Source organism: Lissotriton helveticus, chromosome 12 (assembly GCF_964261635.1).
Source record: "Lissotriton helveticus chromosome 12, aLisHel1.1, whole genome shotgun sequence".
In the NCBI taxonomy this organism is placed as follows: domain Eukaryota; kingdom Metazoa; phylum Chordata; class Amphibia; order Caudata; family Salamandridae; genus Lissotriton; species Lissotriton helveticus.
Window position 1 is genome coordinate 19409387 of NC_136073.1, and position 25349 is coordinate 19434735.

The following is a 25349-nucleotide window of genomic DNA, read 5'->3' on the forward strand; positions in this document are numbered from 1 at the left end:
GCCCGCCCGGAATTCGGAAATGGAAACAAAACATGGACTGGTGCATGTTCAGAGAAAAAACTGTATATATTTCTCGAGGTACCCCCCGAAAATGGGGGAAGATATGGACTCAGTGGAACGCTTACCGTGGCGATATATGTGCCCCTCCTCTTTCTGACCCAGATGTTGCACCTACGTCCCCGTAACCCGAGGGTTCCTCCACATACTATTGTATACTGGTTGCAATTTGTTTCTTCTGCCCCCCCCCCCCCCGTGAGACTCTTTCTCGATAGAACAAACGCTCATTGGATTGTCCTTCCCGCTCCAACACCATGTACTGCAACGTTGTGTATACTGATGTCTCTTTTTCTTCACTCCTTGCAAGTTGTTTGTGTTTGTGTTATAAAATCAATAAAAAGTTTAAAAAAAAAAAAAATTTAGATTTGGTGTCGGGGTGTGGTGCAAAAATGTTGCGCAATCCCATCACAAAATCTGGGCCTCAACTGAAACATTTATGTTTTTTAAGCCCTACCACAAATAAATTGGCAACAAGGAGAAGCATGGCAGTAGATCTGTTATGCTTAATTGGTTGCAAAGTCTACATTTTAAAATATTTGATTGGGTTAAGGCATCTGCTGTGAAAGTGCCCAGTAAATCTCAGGGAATAGTAATATTGGTGAGATAACTCTGGAGTTGAACGCATATGTTGAAGAGATCTGTGTTTTGTGAAGTCCCAGATTTGAATCAAAGTAGCATGTCTCCTGCAAAGCACATCACGTAACATGCAGATGAGAGATTTTTATTTTATGTAAATAGTAAAGTGGGTTACTGCTTTTAACACAGAGATCCTTTTGTTACCTGCAGTTCATACATTGTTAATCCTTGTAATATAGCACAGTGAGCTATGAAGGACATGCAATCCTACACCTTTTAACCCTGTCTCATGTAACTCATCTTGTACATTGATTTACATATATACATGATTTATTGTCAATGTATAACGTGTCTGTCACATTAAGAGCTCCGACACTCTGCATTGGGTTGCATAGTGCTTTAAAAGAAATAAAATAGTGCTACTGAAATTGTTATTCGTGTATACGCTCGGACAGACCAACACACCTGACATTCTTACAGTGGATGCACTTATATACAGGGACTGAACATAGTCAAAAGCATTCCTCTATTAATTACCTGTGAAGAGATAAGCTGTGTGGCTTTGTTTCCCCTCCAGCATTGACATGTAAGTCTGAGGTTACAGGCCACCTTCAGTCAGGATATTCAAATAAAAGGAGGCCTGATGGCCTCTTAACTTCGGCCTTTATCTTCAGCCCAGCTGGAGGTGATGAAAATTCCCTGTCTTTCTGCACGTTGCTGATGGGAATTGAAAGCAGACAACGTACAGGGGCTGCTGAACATGTCGCAGTGTCTTAAACCGGGACACCGGGACACATTCAGCATATTTCTGTGGGGCCCAACTTCTTGGAAGGGGGGACGGCGTCCACCCTGTGAAAATAGTGGGTGGACACCGTGTACCTGCGTGTCCCCCCGACTTGTGCCCTGCTGTATGGGTGGGTTGTGTCTACATGGCTGTATGAGTGAGTGACTGGGTGTGTAAGTGTGCTGTATAGGTGAGTGAGTGGCTCTTTGAGCAGGAGTTTGGTTAAGTGAGTTGTGTGTGAGTGGCCGTACTGTACTGTGGAATATGTGTCTGTGTAACTGGCTATATGGGTGTGAGAGCGGATGTGTGAGTACTTGTATGGTTGTGTGAATGGGTATGTAAGTGGTTGTGTGGGTGTGTGAGTGAGTGAGTGTGGGATTGGTTGCATGGTCGAGTGAGTGGCTGTATGGGTGAGTGACTAGTTATATGATTTGTTGCATGGGCGAGTGAGTGGCTGTATGAGTGGCTGTATGGGTGAGTGACTAGTTATATGATTAGCTGTATGGGTGAATGAGTGGCTGTATGAGTGGCTGTATGGGTGAGTGACTAGTTATATGATTAGCTGTATGGGTGAATGAGTGGCTGTATGAGTGGCTGTATGGGTGAGTGACTAGTTATATGATTAGCTGTATGGGTGAATGAGTGGTTGTATGAGTGGGTGTGAGAGTGGCTCTATGGATGAGTGAGTGGATGTAAGAGTACCCATATGCATCTGTGAACAGGGATGTGATTGGTTGTGTGGGTGTGTGAGTGGGTGTTTGAGAGGTTGTAGGGGGTGTGAGTGGGTGTGTGAGGCAGGTACACCACCGAATCCAGCAACACACGGGAACATCGGCCAAGAATATCAGCCCTATTTACTGACCGCAATGTTGAACTGGACGAGGCGGAGATATTTCTCCCACAATTTTCCAGTCTTCTAGACTCCCTGTCTGACAGGCATTAGGAAGTGCCCTGAGATCATGGGAAGCCGTTGCGGCCTGCATCTCAAAACTCAGTGGAGTTGGATGTCAGAGGAGACAGGCCGGGTCACCAGGCTCCTAATATAAGGTCATACAATGCTTGACTGTAGGGGAGCTGGTGATGACTCAAGGCCACTAGCCTAACCCAGCTCTGTCCGCCAACTACCCTCTAGAGGAGGCTGGACCGGCACATCCATGGGATTCATAAACCCCAGCTCCTCACATTCAGCTCCAAAACCCTGTTCTCCTGTAGGAAAAACAGTAAGGGGCTCTTTAGAAGGAGGAGCGAAGGTGTTTTAGCCAAACGGCACCTCTGGCACCGCACCTGACCCCGTCCGGCGTCGAAGAGGCGACGTCTCAGTGTCCGAGAGGGTGACTGCCGTACCGTTGATTGGCTCCCCGAGGACACTGTCGGCGGTGGCTGATCAAACTCTGGTGTTGCTGGTGGAACCCTGAAGGGCTGTGTACCGGAGCCGAAACAGATCCAACGATGGATCCAGAGGACCAAACTGATGCCTTGGGCGATCCCTCCAGCATTGATTCAGTCCTGGCTCCTCTAACCTCATTGGGGCTCAAAAGCGGCCAGAGGGAGGTGTGGGCCCAAAGATGGCATGCAGAGAAGCATGGTACTGCTGCATCTGGGCAAGAATTGCCCCAGCTCCAGGGAACCCGGAGAGACGTGGGAAGGCCCTTACCCCAACTCCTCAGCTGGAGGGACCTGCTCAGCAAAGTCGGAGAGGCTGCGACTTTGACCGTCTGCATTTCGATTTACATTCTGACATTGAGTGCGAAGGATGTCCACGGGAATGGCTTCTGGAGTGATCCAGCGATGGTTTCCGAGAACGAAACAGAGGAAGATGTAGGGCCTTTTGCAACAGAAAACAAAGTTTGAACCCCGAGGACATGAGACAAAAAAGGGCACATTGCTCCATCAGCAAAAAAGTTGGGACAGGACAAAAAACAGCCTGCATAACTGCTGTCCAGATCCACACTGTAAGCACGTAAAAGAAGAAACTGATGTTAGCATATTGGGAAGGGGCTTATATGGACTCTGTTGACGTCACATCTGGTGGACAACGTCACTACGGAGTTGCACATGGTCATCTACCGACGTGCAGAGGTACTGCTGGAAACCATTACTGGATCCAGGCTGATGACTGGGAAGAATTCACAGGTAAGTAATCTGAGGCTAGATGTCTCTATCAGATTTGTCAATTTATACACAACTGGGGCTTGAGGACTCCATTCCATGGAAGCAGTCGGGATATCATACCTTAGTTTTTTGAATTTGCTAATATCTTGCATTTTTTGTAGTCTATAACATATATGTTGGATGGTGGATTTCTTGGCTTCCTGAAAACAATAAGGTTATTGACTAAACTTTTAGATGTTTTTTTTTATTTTCGCATGCTCTCTTGGAGTGATATGTCCAGACAAACTACTTTCTAAATTTACTGGGATGGCTTCTCCAAGTCATGTGATGATTCTTTAGCTAAGTCTGCAATATTCACCAGATCTCTTCAGGCTTATGATTCTTGGTTGGGAAAAATGTTTTTTTATCTTGAAACAATGTTGTGATCAGGCCCAAAGCTGGTGAGATTTCTGTGGCAACCTACTTCTTTAGAAAATTCCCATGGTACAGATGCATATTTTTCGGGCTGTATTGTACGACACAATATGCAACTCAAAGCAACTTCTAAGGCCCATGCTACACTGCCAACATCTTGTTTTCCAGCTAGGCAGGAGATGCAACAATACCCGATGATCTGGTAGGGAAATGTGTGGCTGGGTGGCTTTGATCGCTGTCATTATTACACTCCCCATGTTGAGTATGGCTATTTATGTTTATTATGTAATCAAATTGTAACTAAAGAATGGAATTGACAGTGATAATTCCTTTATTGGGTTCCTCTTACCATTGCTCAAATGCAAGGTCTTACAGATACCAGGGCTGTCTTCCAAACAGAATCTTTAATGAACTGAAGCCTGTCAAAGCCTTTGAGATGCTAAGCCTCGCAACAAGAACAAGCAGTAACCCTTTTCCTTAAGGCTGTACAGTTTTCCTGTTGTTTCTCTCCACCAATCCATCAGTTTGTGGATGATAAACAGCTTTCTAGAGGTTTTTCATTTATAATTCTGGGCACACGTCCCGCAACCAGGAGAATATACAGTTAGTACCTTGATTGTGTATTCTTTGATAATCCTATTCAAGAGTGAAAAGGAATAAGTAACTAAACCAATTGTTTGACACTAACTCCTATAAAGGGTGAGGCCTCCTAGTACTGTGTAGCATATTCAGCCAATACGAATGTGCACTAGTATCCTTTTCAGAGGGTACTAAGGCTCCTCTGATATGCATATTGATACCATGAATGGCAATGATAAGCTTTAGTTGCACAGGAACTTTTACTGTTGCCCCCTTAAGGGGTGATTGGCACACTGTACAGTGCTGACCTAGCCATTTGGTCTGACTATAGATCCAGGGGCAAAAGAACTGTTTTCAAAATTTTTCATGGGCAGTTTCTGGTTCTTGGTGAAAATCTTTGAGGGGGCTATACGCTAGTAGTAGTAGGATTTGGTGTTGGTAGGGCAGATGGACCAGTAACTATGTTACTAGTGATGGTACTTCTCTTTGGGTTACATCATATAGATGTTCACATATTTTTGCAAATACCTCCCCTAAGGTGGTTCACATGGACATTTTAGGCCTAGGCCCTTCAATGACCCAGTGGGAGAGGCCATGTTTTGGCAGGTGTTTAATACAGATGTATCTTCTTCCAGTTTACACTCAAAGGCATCTGGTCAAACTCCAACACAGAACCCATGGGCACCTCCTCTAATGTTTTCCGTAGGGCAGTGTTTTGGAGAATTATGAGTAGCACAGCTGCTCCAATTCCCCAGTATGGGCTTCTTTATATTTATACTTTTGGTAGATAGGCATTGTTAAATGAGAATGGGAAGACAAGCAGTCTCTCTGCTCTGACATGCCTAAAACTGTGTAACGTGATGGTAACCTCTCTGTTAATCTGTATTCCATTGTTTCTTCTGTGGCCTGTCCTCCTCACCACTCCCACAATCCCTGCATATCATCCACCTCCCTCAGCAGTAGCACCCATCAGCATACCTCCTCTCCGGCTGGTCAGGTGCAAAGGCTAAATGCTTACAACATACTATTTCAATGGGATGTATGTCGTTACAACGCATGCTTTTACAACGCATGCCATTACAATGCAACTTTTGCAACGCAAGTCGTTACAACGACCTGCGTTGGGGGGCGCTGGATAGTGAATAGTTTAATTTACTATTCCAACTCCAGTCTCCGTGGATAGTAGGGAAGGTGTTGGATAGTGATTAAACTATTCCCTATCCTAGAGCGCCCTCCAGCGCAATGCGTTGTAATGACTTGCGTTGTAAAAGTTGCGTCGTAATGGTAGTGCGTTGTAAAAGTTGCGTTGTAAAGGATGTTTCCCATTTCAATGTGTAGTAAGAGAGCAGCAGACCTGCCAACTCACAGGGCCTTCATGTCTCACATGATACCAGAGTTTTTCACACCGTCACCCAATGAAGAGACGATAGGGTAGGGATCAACTGGAAATCTGTGCCTGGAGGGGGTTTCCAGCATGTGTGAAGACACTTCAGTGTACATACATGACCCATTAAGGCTTCTATAGCACCTCTCCTTGTTCTACGGTGATATGAGGCTGCTCCAGAAGCCTTTGTTTGTGTAATGAGCTCCGGGTAAACGTAGGTCTAAGGTTTTGAGTGCCAGAGAGCTCACCCCCACACCCTGCACCATGGCTGTAAAGGCTGCGATGGGCACAGGGTCAGGTCCCTTCTGCAAGCCTCCCTTCCTCATTCACCGGGTGACATGTTTAAGTTGAGCCTGGGCAGGGCATGCACTGCTCTGCAAGGCATGCTGTATTGGAGTATGGACTTGAAGCTCTACCCACTCTCCGCCCATATTTGTCATTGGCTTATGTCATTGTCCTTTGTAAATGCTGGCTTCTGATTTGTTAATAGGCTTGGTAGTCCCTCCTTAGTACCGCCTGGTCTTCATTTGTGACCTCCCTTGAGGACTGGCCTTTTTACTTCTGTTGTTACTCATTATGTCTTGTTTACTCTGTAAGCACTGTTTTCTTTAATGCGTTTCTCCTACTGCAGGCACGTATGCTTTCCTGCAACATTAAGCGTGCCATGTGGGCTTTCACTCTCCAAGCAGCCCGGGACAATGGTGGTCGCTTCTTTGAAGTGAAATAGGTCTCGCATTTACAAGAGTTTCTGCTATTCTCATTGTAAATGACGATGCCTTTTATTTATGTGCAATGCCAATAGCTTAAACTCTCGCAAATGCAAGACCTATTGCATTGCAAATGCTTGTTATTAAAAGCTAGCAGGTTTGAACCAGTGTTTTGGCGACACTCTCCTCTTCCTTGTCCTTCAGCGCTTTGAAATGACTTCAGGTTGCATGGAGCACTTGTATCTACAAAGGACATACCTTTTGTTTCATTGCTGTTTAACTACAGCAGCGGTTAAATAATTTCTCATGTCCTACAAGAAAAAAAGGCTGTCACATATGTTTATGTTATGTAATTTAGGTCATGTTGTCTCCTTGGGGGGACTGTGGTGCCTTTTTCACTCTTCTATCCCTCCACTATCGTTCTCAATCCAAATAACTGACTATCATGTCCACCACTCAAATTACTATCTTATTCCACTATACTAATTCACCACTAATCCTTTATCGGTTCTGGAGTAGCTCGTTACTCACCGTAAAAGCGCTTTGACGCCTCATCAGGGGTAATACGCGCTATGTAATTGCAAATACAATACAAAATGTGAGTAAAGTCTTGCAAAGTTAAATGTACAACAGCCCAGCTGAAAAGAGCCATCCCTGTCCATTAAAGGTACAGTAGCCCAGCTGAGAAGTGCCAGTGCTATCCATTAAGGTACCAAAGCCCAGCTGAGAAGTGCCAGTGCTGTCCATTAAGGTACCAAAGCCCAGCTGAGAAGTGCCTGTGTTGTCCATTAAGGGCACAGCCTTCCAGCCGAGAAGTGCCAGTCCTGTCCATAAAAGGTACAGCAGCCCAGCTGAGAAGTGCCAGTCCTGTCCATAAAAGGTACAGCAGCCCAGCTGAGAAGTGCCAGTCCTGTCCATAAAAGGGACAGCAGCCCAGTTGAGAAGTGCCTGTCCTGTCCATAAAAGGTACAGCAGCCTAGCTGAGAAGTGCCAGTCCTGTCCATAAAAGGTACAGCAGCCCAGCTGAGAAGCCCAGCTGAGAAGTGCCAGTCCTGTCCATAAAAGGTACAGCAGCCCAGTTGAGAAGTGCCAGTCCTGTCCATAAAAGGTACAGCAGCCCAGCTGAGAAGTGCCAGTCCTGTCCATAAAAGGTACAGCAGCCCAGCTGAGAAGTGCCAGTCCTGTCCATAAAAGGGACAGCAGCCCAGTTGAGAAGTGCCTGTCCTGTCCATAAAAGGTACAGCAGCCTAGCTGAGAAGTGCCAGTCCTGTCCATAAAAGGTACAGCAGCCCAGCTGAGAAGTGCCAGTCCTGTCCATAAAAGGGACAGCAGCCCAGTTGAGAAGTGCCAGTCCTGTCCATAAAAGGTACAGCAGCCCAGTTGAGAAGTGCCAGTCCTGTCCATAAAAGGTACAGCAGCCCAGCTGAGAAGCCCAGCTGAGAAGTGCCAGTCCTGTCCATAAAAGGTACAGCAGCCCAGTTGAGAAGTGCCAGTCCTGTCCATAAACGGTACAGCAGCCCAGTTGAGAAGTGCCAGTCCTGTCCATAAAGGGTACAGCAGCCCAGCTGAGAAGTGCCAGTGCTGTCCATTAAGGTACCAAAGCCCAGCTGAGAAGTGCCTGTCCTGTCCATTACAGATACAGCAGCCCTGATGAAAAGTGCCAGTCCTGTCCATTGAAGGTTCGAAAACCCAGCTGAGAAGCGGCAGTACTGCCCATTAAATGCACAGCTGTACTGCCCTGTTTAAGGACAGGAGGCTGCTGGTAAGTAGCAATCCTGACCCAAATGAGCTCAGATGTAATGGTTCACACCGCCTTATTAGCGGGATAAGTGCCAGGCCATAAAGTGCTGAAGGCTCCCTGACTGCTGCCCCTGCGCTTCTCTGCCCTCCCCGCAGTGCTGAGCCCGGCTCGCCATAGAAGCCGCTCCGCCGGGGTGGGCTGCGGGTCTGTTGATCTCCCCGCACCCCTCCACAGACCCGCTGCGGCTGTCAGGCGCTCCCGGTCCGGAGCCTCGTCTGCAGCAGTGCCCGGCGCCGAGGCATCCCTGGGGGCTGCCGAGGCTCTGCGGACCCCTCCCCGTCCGACCCCAGGGGCCCCCAACCTTGAGCCGACCCGGAGCAGGGACCGGGCGTGGACGCAGCAGAAGAGCAGGAGGAGCTGCGGTAGGACCAGCGGGGGGTGCCCCCCCCCCCAGCCCTCCCATCCCTCCCCTCGGACCCCCGTGGGCACCTCCCCTGGCACTGCGTGTGATCTGCTGCAGGGGAAGCGCGCTGCGGACCCGGCACGTACTGGGCGCTGCATCAGTGGGCAGGGCTTGGGGGGCAGTGGCATGGCACGGACTGCGGTGGGGTGGAGGGGGGTCTCTGTATCTGCTTCCACTACCCCCCCCCCCTCCCTGTTTCTGCCTCCTCCCGCCGGTGAATCTGTCTCCCCCTCCTCTTCCTCTCTTATCTCCCCTCTGACACATTCTCTTTCAGATCCAGTCTCTGCCTCGTTGGTCTCTTGTTTCTCGTTCTCTTTCGTTTTTAGTCCTACGCCTGCACCCTCTCTTTTCTCTTTCAGTCTCCGTTTGCTTTCTCCGAGGCTCTTCCCCTATTTTCTCTGGCTCACTGACTTTCTTATTTCACCTCTCTCTAATATATTGTACTGTATTTATGTAGCGCCTACTGCCCTGGTGTGGGGCGCTGAAGCGCTCGCCTACATAGAGATCATGCTACAACATGTAGGATGGAAGGCTAGACGTGTGTTGACTTTGTTTTCATCCTGTGGGGAGTGTTTCAGATCACACAATGAGAGCACCGACCTCTGACCTGGTCAGAGCAATGCCCGTCTCTGCTGACCCCAGAGTTATTTTGCCATCTGAAGTTTTCCCTCCCGAGTTAACAAATGAGGCTTTGGCAAAGCCAGTAGTATTTGCCTTTTTGACCCAATTGCTTTTTCCAGTCTTTTTCGCCGAAGTTGTACAGCATGCGTGCAAAAGAAACAAAGGACAAAAGGACGCGATGACGTGCATGCCTGCGTGTGTGAGCACATTACGATGTCACTGCAGCTTAGCGTGATGACGCCTGCTGGAGTTTCCACACGACGGGCCGGCGCTAGGCATGGGCTGTGTGGGCAGCCGCCCAGGGCCTCACACTCTGCCTGCCAGGATGGGGCCCTGGCTGCCCCGCACAATGGCAACACCCCGCCAGTCCTCTTGTACCCCTGCTGGGAGCCCCCACCTCCTGGGGTCTCAAATGGATGTAGCGGTAAGGCCTAGGGGAGGGGGACACCTCTGCAGGGCGCCCATTGTCAGCACTTTAGCCCACACAGGTTTATTTATTTTTATTTATTTATTTATTGAATGCATTTTTATAAAGCACGGACTTTACCCGAAGGTGTCAGAGCGCTGTACAATAGAACCAGTTACGTTACATGAGAGAACTGTTACAGGAATGGAACAAACCAAAGCAGCAGGCCATAGAATCAAAACAACACAGGCAAAAGGAACACATTGTCAAACACAGCAAGCACAGAATGTACAAACACAAATATGAATATATATGACAAATTTACAATGACTAAAGAACTTCCTGGCTAAAAATAGCAGGCCATAGAATCAAAACAACGCAGGCAAAAGGAACACATTATCAAACACAGCAATCATAGAATGAACAAACAAAAATATAAATATATATGACAAATTTACAATGACTAAAGAACTTCCTGGCGGGGTCTGCGAAGGAGGGAATTAGTTCTGAAAGTGTCTTTGGAATAGAAGAGATTTGAGGTCCGCTTTGAAGATCTGGATGGAGGGGATGGCACGGCGCGAAGGAGGAAGCGAGTTCCAGATTCTCACCGCATTACCTGAGAACGATTGTGCCATCAATTTTTTTCCTTTTGAAGGAGGGGGGCTCAAGCAGGAACTTTTCCGCACTCCGTGAAGGTCTTGAGCCTCCAGACAATTTCAGTTTATTCACCAGATAGCGAGGGGAGGAAGAGTGCAAAGCTTTGTGGGTGATACACGCCGTTTTGTAGATCGCTCTAGCCTCGATGGGAAGCCGTCGGAGAGAAGACAGGATAGGAGTGATGTGGTCACTTCTCGCACCTTCCTTCCGAAATGGGCTGTACAAGAGGTGCTTGGGGTGGCTGAGAGAAGGAGCTGCGGCCCAGGTGGAGTCTGGCCAAAGCAGCATCCCCGAGATCAGAAGGTGCCACTTATGTACATTTCAGGGGCCTCGCACATTCCCTTTCACCAGGGCCCCGAAAATCCTAGGACCAGCCCTGCACACGCATATGGCATGAGTTGCCTCCATTTTGTTTATTTCCTATTGACCTGTTCGAAGATGGAAGGAGGCATTTGGAGCGGTGAATGTAAACATATGCAAGAACTTTTATAAACCTACTGGTCAGGCAGCAAATGGAAGTTTTTGGGCCGTCCAAAAGACTGTAAAAAACATTTATTTTTATTTTTAACTCGTTAGCTGCTTCAAATGTACCGCGTCAGTGCGGAACGTTCGAAGAAACGGCCGGGGGCTGCGACGGCCAACGGTCGTTTGCAGCACCAGCCAGGTAGTGCTGAGCACGGAACGGGTTAAAGGCCTGGAGGGTGGAGAGTAATGGAGGAGGAGAAGTGACACCGGAGAAACAATAGGAAGCGGGCGAGGGAGCAACAGGGGAAGTTTTAAAAAAAAATGTATTTTACAAAAAGTTCCATTTGAGGGAAGCAGCTCACTACATACCTACCAAATTGAAGTACAATCTCAGAGGGGGCAGAGCCTTGAAGGGGATGTGCCTCGTGACGAGAAGTACCTAGGAGACACTTTTCAACCCCACCCTGCCCCCAAGCTCCCTCCTCCTAAAAAAAAAGGCTTGCTGAGGCTGGCGTCAATGTCCTGGGGTGTTTTCACACCTCTGAATGGACATCGGCAGGCAGTTCAAAGCTTCTCGAAAAACGAGCTAGAAAACCACTATTTAGAGTGTTTTTCTGTGCCACAGTGTGATATCGGCTCCTTACCGGGTGAGGGTGACCGTGTGATGGGAATGGATATCTCGTGCACGCGTGGCACCGTGTGAGTTGGCAAGCATGTGACTAGCTGGGATGAGGTACGAAGGAGGATGTAGCCTTAAGGCTAGAGCTGCCGTCTTTGGAAGTGGGAATCCGGGTTCGAGCCTCGGCGTCGGCTCAAAATCCTGTGATTCTGGGCAAATCACCTAATCTCCCCGCGCCTATCAAAATATGAATGTGTCTTTGTGTAACGTAACTGGTGCTCATGTAAAGTGCTCCAATACCTTCGGGTCGAGTTCGCGCTATATAAATGCAAAAAAAAGCAAAAGGGGCAACATGGGACATGCAGTGGAGAAGTGTGGCTCACTGGTTAGAGGAGGCAGACCCTGAAGCAGAGGTCAGACCCGGGACCAGGGTCAATTCCGGACGCGGCAGGGTCTTGAGCCCAAATGTCCACAGACTCGATAATTCTCGCTTCGGTACCTACTCGAATCACGGGTTAACACTCTGCAACTCTGGGCAATAGCTTGCTTAATCTCCACTACGGCCCCCCCGTGGAGGAATGTCTGGCTTTCACCTTGGGGATGCCCAGTAGGGGTTATCTCACAGGGAAAAAGCCAGGACGGGTTCCCAAAGCAAGCGCCTTGAGACCTTGCGGTGATAAGGCGCTATATAAGAACCTTTGACATTTACATGACATTGACATTGGGAATTTCCATGGGCAAGCAAGACAATGAGGAGAGTTCAAGAAAATGCATGCACTCTCATGGTGTGTTGAAATGAAAGAAAACAAGCACTGCAAAGCCAAAAGGTCTGGCCTTGGCATGACGGTGCAGTGGTTATCTTTTTTTTTTTTTTCTTTCCAAGCATTTGCCACAAAAATAAAAGGAAAACAAAGTTCTGCCACTTAAATGTGCCCCCATATGACCGAAAAAAATAAAACAATAAAAAAAACATTCTCTATTGTATCCATTTCACTAGTGGGGCTTTTAGGTTGTACCATGCATTGTAATATGAGTATCTGTGAAAGGGACGTAGGAATGACAAATAATGTCCTAACCAAGCACTCCGGTCTAAGAAAATGAAATATTGGAGGAAACCGAACGTTTTCAAGCTTTGCTTTATTGGGAGAGCAGTAACTTTGAATAGATGGACTGCATTAACAGAATGCACTGTGAAGGTGACTGAGTTGTGCTTGACTTGAAACCCACATCTGAAGGCTATTGGCTATTGGCGGGTACCTGTCCTATTTTGAGTGCAGGCATTGAGGGTGTTGTTGCCTGAAGTTTTAATATGGTCGACAATAGGGTGTTTTCTACAACCGATATCTAAAAGCTATCTTTAAAAGAGACCTAAAAATATATTTTGTTGCCTGCGTTATTGGAAATGCAAATTTAGGTTTGAAACTACTTTACTGACCTTGAATAAAATTGTTATGTTTTATAGTGCTGCACTGTTTTGTTTACAAGGAACATCCCTGCCATTGGTGTGGCCTGAAGTCCTGTGCGGCATAAGTCTAGTTTGTGGTTGGTTTTCATAGGTGACTACCTGACTTGGTTTATGTCTCAAGTCTTCACAAGCGATGGTGTGTTAGCCAATAAAAAGTACGAAGTTGGCCAGAACTCTTGGCTTCTTCAAAGATGACCAGTTGGCTAATGGCTGTTACCGATCCCAAGTAGGGAAGCGAAGTAGAGTACTGACACGTGGTTTGAGACTTGTGTAGTGGAGGGCCTGAGATAAGATTTTACATTGCCTGAGTGGTTTACTAGGGTTGCGGGCATGGGTTGGCAGAGAGGTGAGTTGTGCCTCAGGCTCCTTCCAGCGGGCAGCGCCTCAAGCTTGACACCCGTAGTGTGAAAAGCCCGCAAAGCTGAGACCTAAATTCCCGTAGTCTATTATTTAAAGGCTTTCCTTCCAGACAAACAATATCATAACTCTACTTGCACAGTTCTGCAAAGGTAACAAACTTTACAGCATCCCCAAAAGGCAAAAATGTTCCCAGAGTCCGAGTATCTTGCAAAAAAAAAAAATTACAAGCGATTTTTCTCATAAAAACCTTTTTAAGGTCAACTGACAGCAAACCCGTAGAGTTTGTAGAGTTTTTTATGCACATCGACTCTCGGTGAGAATTTTTTAAATCAAAAGTTTGTTTTAAAAAAAAAAAAAAGTTCCCAATTTGGGAGGTTGGTAAAGTTTAGGAACACTTCAAAAAACAGCTAAAAAAACAACTCCTGTAAATGCCATAGAACAATAATTTTGAGAGGATGTTATCATTCTACACTGGGTTAGATGAAGGTACGTTTGGTTTCAAGATGCTTGTATTACTTCAGGGCTATTTTTCTCTGTTATATATAACCTAGTTGGACTTGATTTGATATAAGGCCTGAGGGACATTAGCAGCCTGACAGATCTTCCTTTGTGGCCCTTCTCAGGGTCCCTGTTTAACAGAATTATTGCAGCAGAGAAGTAAAGCTGCTCAAGTTCTGTGTTTTTATAATTTGTGCTAGCCAAGCTAGCCAAGTAACCTCGTTTTGTGACCCTGGGCTTTGTTTCTACAGTTAGTTCTGCTTGTTTTATAAACAGGATTGCTCAGCTCCTAGAACAGGCTGAAACAACAGTTAAACCAAAGCCCAGAATCAGATAAAACAAAGAAAACATTGTTGGCTGTGTACCTTTTTGTGCTTTTCTGTTTGTGGCCTTTTTTTGCAGCCAGTTCAGATTGTACTGTCAGGAGGGCAGATAAAAGCTGAGAAGACTGTGGGGGTGCATACAAAAGAATGGGATCTGTGATCTTAAATCAGTAGCAGCTGCTATGGGGCAGTAGTGCTGGGGTGGGGGGTTAAAAAAAGAAAGAAAAAAATTAAACTTACCAGCCAGCCGTTGTTCTCCTCCGTCCTTTTCTTCTTCAGTCGACGTTAGGAAACAGGAACAGGAAGCTCCCAGGCTTATAGACTCCCCTAGCCAATCACAACGCTGCTATCAGCCGTAGTTCGGCGCTCAGATGGGGGCTGTGTAATACACCCCGGTGAAGAACATGCCAAATGTGCATGACGGTTTGTCCGGCCCAAGACAGCCAGCCAAACTGTCATGCGCACTTAGAGAGGGCCCACGACTCCTCCCCCTGCTCTGTGGGCAGTCCAGGCTGCCCATCCCTACAGATAAATACTTAAAAATAAAATGATAATAACATCACATGCTGTTATTATCATTTTATTTTTTCTCTGGGGCAAGGCGTCCCTGTCTTAAGTGCAGTGCTGCAGGGTCAGTGCATCTGAGTAGATCAGACAGATAGCTAAACAACCAAAATATGCTGTAACTATCTTAAAGTTAGAGCTGTTGGTGTTGAAAATAACAATGTTTTTTATTTTTTTTTTATTTTTTGCAGTGGAGGTATTATATTTGCATAACACTATTGGCAATGGTATAAAAAACGTAAAGTTAAAAACATTGTCATTTTCAACGCCAACAGCTCTAACTTTAACAAATGCAATACCTATTGCATTGGAAATGCAATTGGTCTTGCATTTGTTGGAGATGGAGTTATTGGCATTATAAATGCCTATGTTTTTTTTTATCAGGGCATATTGCAGGGTGCAGTACCATATGTGGCCAAAACAGGTCTCATGGGCCCTCTTTTGGCCACATATAGTACTGCACTCTGCAAAGTTGGAGTCATTGGCATTATAAATGCCAATGTTTTTCACCTAGCCATGTTATAGGGTGTAGTACCATATGTGGCCAAAAGAGGTCCCAGGGGACCTCTTTTGGCTACTTATTGTACTTCACCCTGTAGAAGATATGGTAAATCCACCCTACCCATAATGCATTGCATGCAAGATAGTACCACTAGTACATTCAACTAGCTATGTCCATATATAAAATTAGTAGCTTTGAAATGAGACAAAATAATTATTATATTAATTCCTGATTAGGTTGTACTCTGTGTGGAGCTGATGAAGGGAAATTTATAGATGGTCTCATATAAATATGAGCTGTTCTTCTGAGTGAAGTAAACACTACCAGCCTAGGTTAGGACACAGTGTGCGTCCTGCCTGAAGCCTTTTAAGAAAATAGTGTCTTGAGGCTGTAATTAAGACCTAGGGAGTAACAACACATGTAACGGAGGTGGCCTCATGGGAGGTTACAAGAAGAAATATGGTGGTACTAAGGAGGGACTACTAAGCCTATTGACCAATGAAAAGCCACCATTTGCAAAGGACGGGGACAGGAGCCAATTAAAAACATGGGCGGAAAGTGGCTGTGCTTAATGCACATATCCTGAATATAGCATGTCTCGAAGAGACAGCGCGAGCGCTGCCTAGGCGAGACCTAAAAACATGAATGCAAGTTAAACTAATCTGTGGGAATAATTGATTTGGTAGAAAAGTCCAGTTAGTTTGAGCTATCATTTCAGAGTTCAGATGTCTGTGTGTGTAACTGGAGGGTTACTGACTTGAATCTTGGTCGGTGCACTGGGGAAAAGTGATGTGTGTATGTTGCCCCATGAGGATCATCCTGAGACAGAAAGCACTGTGAATATGCAGATAATTGGTTTACAAACGTATCACACCCAGAATAACATAGGCTACACAATTTAAATAATGCATAGGTTACACACAGTATGAGAGAGGCTGCTGCAAAATATGTCCTTTCTAGATTCATATTCCAGGTCTATGTCCTAAATAACAGATTGTAAAGACTAACAGCCTGATTCATCAAGCTAAATTGCACTTGCAAAGGGCAAGATTCTCAGAATCTTGCCTTTTGCGAGTGCAATTTTTGCATTTGGGATACATCATCCCAAATGCAAAATTCGCTATTAAAGAATTCGCACATTTGCGAAGAATTGCATTTAAGGAATCTCTATTTGCGATTCCTTAAATGCAATTCATGAATCATTTTAAAATTGCGAAATCACAATTTTGGGCCGCTATTTACCGAGAGGTCAGACCTTGTGGTAAATAGCAAAAACTTAGAAAAATGCATTTAAATGCATTTTTCTAAGTTGCATGTTACACACACACATGTCCACATGTCCTTTGGACATGTGTGTGCGCAACACCAATGTAGATTACATTTCAGGGGTGCTACAGGGTGTCCTTTGGACACCCCTGCACCCTTGAAATCGCATCCTTATTTGCGATTAGCTAATTGCTAATCGCAAATAAGGAATGACTCCCCATTCATTCCTATGGGCCTGTAGGCCCATAGGAATGAATGGGGAGTTATTCCTTATTTGTGATTAGCAATTTGCTAATCGCAAATAAGGAAGCTGTAGGAATCGCAATATTTTTTGCAATTCCTACATGAATCCCGTTTTGCAAGTCCTTAATAGCGATTCCTTATGAATCGCTATTAAAGACTCGCAAAACGGGTCTTTGATGAATCAGGCTGTAAGTTTGTATTCAGGCTATTTTAAAGTTATTTAGAGTCTACTCAAAGAGTTGTGATGAGTTGGTGTTGTAGTAACCGGGCCAGCGGCATGTGGCAGCCACTTGATCTCCGTGTCCATTAGATGTTGGTCTGAGAACCACCCGGGCAGGTTTGGACAGTGGTTCAGGTAGGTGCTGGTCGGGGCACAGCTGGATTTGCCCCTCTCCATCCTACGCACTCCTGTCCAAAAGCAAATTTGAATGTTGGTTATCATCACCGCAGAGTTCATTGATGACCTCAATGTTCTGATGATGTTACAGAATTCAGCAACTTTTCTAGACTGTGACACTTTGTGGCATAAAATGCACAAAAACCCAAAAGCTGCATCTGACGTCTTTACATGCGACGTCAAAGATTCTCGTTTGGAATCTAAACTTGATCCTTGGTCTCTACTTGGTACAGCATCATTCTTGCAACTGCCAAGCGGTTGTGTTGAGGACGTGGGGGTTGAGCCCGGAGTTGGTGTGAGGGCTTATGGCTGGGAAAGGGGTAATTTTAGGGGTATGGTTATTGGGTGGGTGGGCAGTCAGCTATAATGTAATGTAATGTAAATTGATACTTGTATAGCGCACTACTCACCCGCAAGGGTCTCAAGGCGCTTGTACAAATACAGCTGTGGAACCCATCCTGGCTTTCCCTATGAGGTGTCCACTCCTGGGCACCCCCAAGGTGGAGGCCAGGCATCCTTAGCGTTGTGGGGGCCGTTGTGGAGATTTAGCAAGCTATTGCCCAGAGTTGCAGAGTGGGACTCCATGATTGGAATAGGCACCGAGGTGAGAATTATCAGGTCCGTGGAATTTTTGAGCTCAAGACCCGCCGAGGCGGGGAATTGAACCCTGGTCCCGGCTAGACCTCTGCATCAGGGTCTGCCGCTAGGGCTGAGGGCTAGGGAAGGGGCGAAGAACCTATGTCCTTTCTGAAGCAGACATACTGAATAATATTATCACGAAGACCAACCCGCTGTACGTATATATTGACCCCACCATGACGCATGTTTCTGACATAAGTCCCTGAATGTGAAAATAGCTAAATTATTTCAATAGGGCGCGCCACTTTGGCAGGCAGCCATGTTCCATCCCCCTGTTCAATGCTCCATGCGCGTTACAAGCCTTTCTTGCTGTAATGTGTGCAGATCGACTCTGATAGCTTTATCTGAGCGTGCTTGACAGTCTTGCCATTTTAATTTAGCTAAAATGTTTCTCTGGTGTTTTGTGTTGTTGTTTTTATTGCAAGTTCATTTTATAAAGTGCTGGGGAAGCTTTATCAAGATCCTACCCGCAAAATTTGCTAGGGGTCAATGTTGAATTTGGCAGGAGTACTCCGAGCTCACCCACCTCTAAAACGCCCTGTACACAGATCGTTTGTTGGTCCCTTCTTAGTCTGACAAGGTCATTTGTGTACATATTTCAGTTTTTCTCTACGTCTTTTTGCCTTTTGTATTTTCAGAGTAATTTTCGCACCCAAGTTGAAATTAGATACAATCGGCTAGATTCATCATTGTCCCGTTTTGCGAGTCTTTAATAGCGATTCATAAGGAATCGCTATTAAGGACTTGCAAAACGGGATTCATGTAGGAATCGCAAGATAAATTGCGATTCCTACAGCTTCCTTATTTGTGATTAGCAAATTGCTAATCGCAAATAAGGAATAACTCCCCATTCATTCCTAAAGGCCCATAGGAATGAATGGGGAGTTATTCCTTATTTGCGATTTCAAGGCTGCCAGGGGTGTCCAAAGGTGAATTTACACTGATTGACATGTGTGTGTGTAACATGCAACTTAGAAAAATGCATTTAAATGCATTTTTCTAAGTTTTCACTATTTACCACGGCGTTTGACTTCGTGGTAAATAGCGGTCCTAAATTGCGATTTCGCAATTTTTCAATGTTTCATGAATAGCATTTAAGGAATCTCTAATTGAGATTCCTTAAATGCTAATCCTCGCAAATTTGTGAAATCTTTATTAGCGATTTTTGCATTTGGGATGATGAATCCCAAATGCAAAAATTGCGCTCGCAAAGGGCCAGATTCTCAGAATCTGGCCCTTTGCGAGCGTAATTTCCTTTAATGAATCTAGCTGCAAATGGCCATTTGTGTGAGTGTAAATCCATGGATGGTTTAACACTCATAGAAAGGTTTACTCACTTTTCCATGGGGAGGGAGTGTGCACTCTAGACGTGACTACCTAGGAATCCCCTAAATATCCGTACATCTGTGTATTTGTGGCTAGTTACCAGTTTAGATACATACTTTTTTCGCAGCCTATTCCCACTGAATACATTATTAGCTTCTTCAAGGGGGGAATATTTTCCTCAAGGAGAACAAAAAACCTCTAAAGCGTTTTAAAGTGCAGTTTTCCTATTGAGAGATATTTGCAGATATGTAAATTCAAATGGATTGTATTTCTTGTTTTGAAAATAACTCTTGGGTCCCATAGACACCGTTGGGCTTGAAGATTGTAAACCTCTTGCACATGGGCGTAGGAAGCGTGGGGGACACGGGGGATATATCCCCCCCCCAGATTTGATCGATAGACATGACTTCGGAGATGAAAGTGCCTGTAATTTGCGATGGCACAAACAATGACGCTTTTTGGGGGGTGGGAATAAGCAGTTCCAGGCAGTATTAACATCGGAGTTGTGCTGAAGACCGATGGTAGAGGCAGAGGTGGAGGAACTGAGTTTTTACTGCCTTTGACATCCGCTCTAACCGGCGCCTGGATGGCGGCATGTTCAACGCTAACCTTCTGCAACAACGCCTCAATGTTGATATATCTGGACGTTGATATACTCCTCAACATGACCTCCTGTTTTGCCTCAATGTTGACCCATTCCTCAACGTCAACTCTGTCCTTGAAGTCGTTGCTCATGACGTCAATGCTCTTGTTGTCCATGCTCTTGATGTCGGCCATGACGTCGATTGTCATGATGTCGAAGCTCTTGCCGTCGATGGTCATGATGTTGACGTCAATGCTCTTTACGTTCTTGATGTCAATGCCCTCGATGTCAATCTTTTCGGGGTCGACTGGAAAATATGTTGTTTTTTGGACTGATAGCTTCAGTTTGGACCTTCCACTTTCTTTAGAAGTAAATGGTAGAGCCATTGTAGAGGACTGCCCCTCTTCTCGCTCTTCATAAGTAAACAGCAGAGCTCTGGTAGAAGACTGACCCTCATCTCGCTCTTCAAAGTTAAATGGCAAAGCCCTGGTAGAGGACTGACCCTCTTCTCACTCTGAAGTCTCACCTTCAGACAATGTTTGCGTCTTGCTTTTCTTCAGAGTCCACTCGAAAACTTCTTGTTTGCTGAAAATCTTCAGGGAGATGCTGCCTAGAAGGCAGAGTTTTGCTCCCCCCAGGCAGGTCATTTTCCCAAATAAAAAGAAGCATTTTATTGAACAAAAGAACAACATTTTCTGTCAGAAAAAGACAGAAACTGCAAGTGAGAGATGAAAAATATCGAATGAAGTTGTTGAAACAAAAAAAAATAGTTTTTTTTCAGGTATAGAGCTTAAAAAGGCTGAACTCAGTGCTCCGGGATCATGTCGGCAGGATTTAGAAAGAAAACCTGAAGCAACTGTCACCTGCTGAGCATGATGGGATACTGGTGGTCTCTGGGTTCTTAAAGGCGCAGTTTCGTTTTTAGCCAAACAATGACAGCCTATGAGGCTACTCTGTCCTGCGCTCCTCCATCTCTCTAAAAAAAAAAAAAGGTTTGTGAGGGAGATTTATGCTGTTTGCAACAATATCTTAAAATTGTACACAAAATCGTTGTAGTGGCTTTTTTTTTTACTTCTTAATGAAGAAGTTGTCCATTGTGGCCCAGGCATATAGGCTGCATAATTTGACTTTTTTTCTCAAGTAAGGCAAAAGTCTACACTTAAGATGATATATTGAAGTGCTCTAGGGGCCCAGCATGTGGGCTGGACTATTCGGTGCTTATGACTGTAAATGGAAATGCCTTACGAGAGAACCATTCTGCCCTGCCCCATCCTGACAATAGCACTATTATTAATATTTGCTTCTGCTCACACAATTTGGTTAACCGGGGAATCCACGATCAATGCAGGTTTTCTGGTTTCACTTAGTGCAAATCGGCTACTAAGTGAGTATCTATTACTCTCTCCTTTTTACCTCAAGTGTTAATGTTTTTTTTTTTTTTTACCTCTCTGTGCATGAGGATAGCACAAGTATGACAGGTAAAAGCCACATGAAAGCTCAGCTCGTTATGGGATCAAGGTGCTATCAGGACCTCAAGCTGAACCTTAGCCAGGTTTCAGACTCGAGCCTAGCTTGAGCTTTCAGTGGCTCGCCCCCTCCCCCCCTCTCTGGGTTTTATTTGCACTCTGGTACAGAACTATGCTTAAAAACGTCACGTCACATCCGGTGAAAAGATAGTGCATTTAAAACGTTTCTTATCTCAGAAAGAAGTGAATTCTACATTTGTGGGAAACGGGCAGAGATGAGGCACATCTACACGCCTGAGTCAGGCCAAAGGGGGACTGGGGCACCAGTTAAATGTGTAGTGAGTGGACCCAAAGTAGCACCAGAAGTGATGTTTTTTGTGGAGATGAATGTCAGAATGGCAGATTCATAAGGAACCGGAACATTGCTAAGATTGTTTTTTTTTTTTTAAATAGAGGATAGGTGTTTCTTGGAAACTGTGCCAAATGTTTTGTCTAAAAGGAGACTCAGTAAATCATTTTTGCAGAACCTGGGCTCTTGGGGGAGTGGGGGGGGGGGTGGACTGTGAGAGGAGAAACAGACAGGCCATTGGCTGGGGTCTGAATATTTTGGGGGCCTGCCTTGTTCCTACTAACGATGCCCACTCTCTTTGCAGGTAAACGCTGACCTTCAGACGCTGAGTCATGCAGGATCCAAGAGCACGTTTAGCGAGCCCAACCCCTTCACTGAGATAGCCATGAACAGTTGCAAGTACAACGGAGGAGTGGTGAGACCCCTCAGTAGCCTGAGCGCCTCCCGTAGGAACCTTCATGAACTTGACTCTGAAACCCAGCCCCTGCAGACCCTCAACAGCTCTGGCCTAGAGGTGGTGGTCTCCAAGAGCGACCACGTCAAGGCCCCTGACAGCGGCCTGGACGAGGAGGAAGAGGCAGAGCGTGCCCGCAACCAGAAGAAGAACCAGAACGTGGGATACAAGCTGGGTCACCGGCGAGCCTTGTTTGAAAAGAGGAAGAGGCTAAGTGATTACGCGTTGATCTTCGGGATGTTTGGGATTGTGGTTATGGTGACCGAAACTGAGCTCTCCTGGGGAGTCTACTCTAAGGTACAGACAACCTTTTTTTCTAGGTTGGGGGCCACTTTACTTGATGTGAAAGGCTTGTGTGTGTTGAGGACCATCTTGGAAGACACTTCACAGGCATTGCCTTGTTTGTATGCAGTCTCGCATTAACCTGAGAGCTTGCTTTCTTGTCTTAGCACATCTGTGACTCCTTGAGGGCCATCACTTGTCTTCTTTCTCTAAAAAGCAGATGAAGGGATGATCCCTTGTATCAGCCTCCAGGGTGTCCAATTGAAGGAATTCTTTAGGCCAATCAGGAGGTCTCAGTCTTGTCAGTTACTTATTTAAGGCATGAACCAACCAACCTCCTATACTATAACCAATAGAAAATGCATATACATCTTTCCACATTGTCTATGTTGCTATGATTGGGGCTCTCGGTTTTATGGTATTTAATGGTTCAATATTTCTGCCTGCATTCCTTCGGATACATGTTTTTGTTCATCATATCTTGGTATATCAATTTATTTTTGTGCTCTTTGAAGAAGTGAAGTTGCACCTGCAGGATTTCCTCATTTTTTAACTGACAGATGCAGACTCACTCTCATACCCCTGTAGCATTTTAGGCACACATATTTAATGCATTAGCATCGTAGCACAACCAGGGGTGCACAGCTGCAGCAATTTAAGCTTCGTTATCTTGTCTTTGTTTGTTTGACTCCCTGAGCTGTCAACATTCACAGCTGTTGGCCTGACACTCATGACAGATACCATTGATGGCTGCTCAATACAAGGCCTACTTTACATGTTCTTGTTTCTAAAAATAAAGACAGGCAAGGCAAAATTTGTTTTTCTGCCATCCTATATGAGTAAAGCGTAAAAAGAAGTAAAAATGGAAAACTAGGAGCCTAAATGTGATACTTGCCTAATATATATATATACTATAACATCACTGTAACCTTTGGTTTCTTAAGTGAATATATATATATATATTTATTTATTATTTTTACTAAAGAAACTAAAGGTTTCAGGGACATAGAAATTTACTGAAAAACTCAAAGGTTTGAGGGATGTTATAGTTGTGCTCAGATCAGATTTCACTCGTACAAGACCAGTGACATTCAGCAGTTATAGTTACCTGAGCTAACTATAACTTACGCCTCCACATGGCACTGCTATGACCTCACATATTATTTCATTCATGACCCGTTCAGTTCCATCATTGATCACATCTCAAGTGACATCAATGATGACGTCATTCACAGAACCACTCACGCCCCCATACAACCTTTCATATGCCCTCTCAGACACCCAGCCAACCAGTCACATACTTATTCACAGACCCATACCAGTACTCATACATCCACTTACTCATCCCTTTTGCCACTCACACAATCACTCACTCACCCATACATCTACTCATACAGATAGTCACTCAACCATACAGCAACTCACACGGCCACACTCTCACCCATACAGCTACTGGGGACCAGCCATTTAAAGATGGGGGAGGTGAGCTGGGCGGCCCCCCTCCCTGTGCCGAATTTGGCCCCGAGGACTCCATCCCTCAGGGCCTTCCCATTTGTTACGGGTTTCTCAGGGCAGCCACTCTCCACTGGGACCGCAGGGGCAGCCTGAAGCCCCACGGTCACAGCCGGCAACCTGCCTCCTGCGGGAGCCGGAATTGCTTTCACACACTGGGAGCTGCTGGAAAGGCATACATATTTACTTTTTTTGGGGGGGGGGTTATGCGTGGTTTGAGATGCTGCACAAGTTTCTTGTGTCTGAAATTGGATGTAAGCGCAACAACATGTAGTTAAATGCCGGGGCAATCTTGGCACCATTTTGTATGCAAGACAAGGCTCAAATATTCAGAAACTCCTCTACATCCATTTGTTTCTTTAACCCCTTCGGCGCATCAGTGGCGCCGCTCGCACGCTGATGATGAGCTGAGCTCGTCATGTAACGCGGCTTTTTGAAAAAAGCCACGTAGCGCGACAATAGCCGCAGCGCGCATGCGGTTAAAACATAAACATTTGAACAATTATTTTCAAGAGCCTGCACCCCCTTGTCAGTAAGACGTTAATCAGTAGGGATGCAGCCTTGGGAATCCCTCTCAATATTGTTGGTGATTGAAGGAGGATTGTTTTGGCCTATGTATGACATCCTTTTGGCACCTTTCTTTGCAAGTATCACCCCAGTGCATTGTGGGAGCCCCAGCTTGCTTGCTTCAGTGTCCGGTTCTATTTATTCTGATCTCCAGGGAATCCTTGTTAGGACATGCTCTTTTGTTTCTGCAGCTCGTGAAGATGTCTTCAAAAATTGGTTATGCTGCCTGCTGTTGGCAGCAGGCCACAGATCTGTCGTAGATGGCAACATTTACATCAAGCTGATGTATAGTTTACGAGCAGCCTGGATCTGCAGTGTTTGCAGTAGGTCTTTGTACCATCGATGAGGTTCTAAACATGGACCCATGGCCCGGTGGCATCCTTTTTTTTGTTCTCATGTCAATGGCGTATACAGTGAATGTCCCTTATGTACGTCCATTACGGACTCACGCCGTGGGAGTGTGTACAAAGGATGTCCCTGATGTACTAGTTCATGTTTATGTCCCTTACAGACTCATACCGAGAGAGTGTGTCCGGGGGATGTTCCTTATGTACTAGTCCGCGTATACGTCCCTTACAGACTCATGCTGAGAAAGTATGTCCAGAGGATGTTCCTCAATTACTAGTTCATGTTTATGTCCCTTACAAACTCATGCCGAGAGAATGTGTCCCGAGGACATCCCTTACATACCAGTTCATGCTTACTGGTTGGACTCATGCCGAGAGAGTGTGTCCAGAGAATGTCTCTTATGCACTAGTCCGCATGTACGTCTCTTACTGACTCATGCCGAGAGAGTGTGTCCGGAGGACGTCCCTTATGTACCAGTTTGTGTTTGACCCTTGCTGACTCATGCCGAGAAAGTGTGTCTGGAGGTTGTTCCTTATGTATACGTTCTTGTTTATGTCCCTTACAGACTCATGCTGGGAGAGTGTGTCCGGAGGATGTTCCGTAAGTACTAGTCCGCGTGT

At 45.6% G+C, this 25349-nt stretch overlaps 1 protein-coding gene across 1 annotated transcript in view; it reads left to right on the plus strand.

The window, feature by feature from the left end:
• KCNN1 (potassium calcium-activated channel subfamily N member 1) overlaps positions 1–25349 on the plus strand; it is a 391559-nt gene that overhangs the window by 86067 nt on the left and 280143 nt on the right. Inside the window, exon 2 of the mRNA XM_078669137.1 lies at positions 21871–22317. Coding sequence (XP_078525263.1) covers positions 21871–22317 — 447 coding nt within the window. The remainder of the gene's footprint in view (positions 1–21870; positions 22318–25349) is intronic.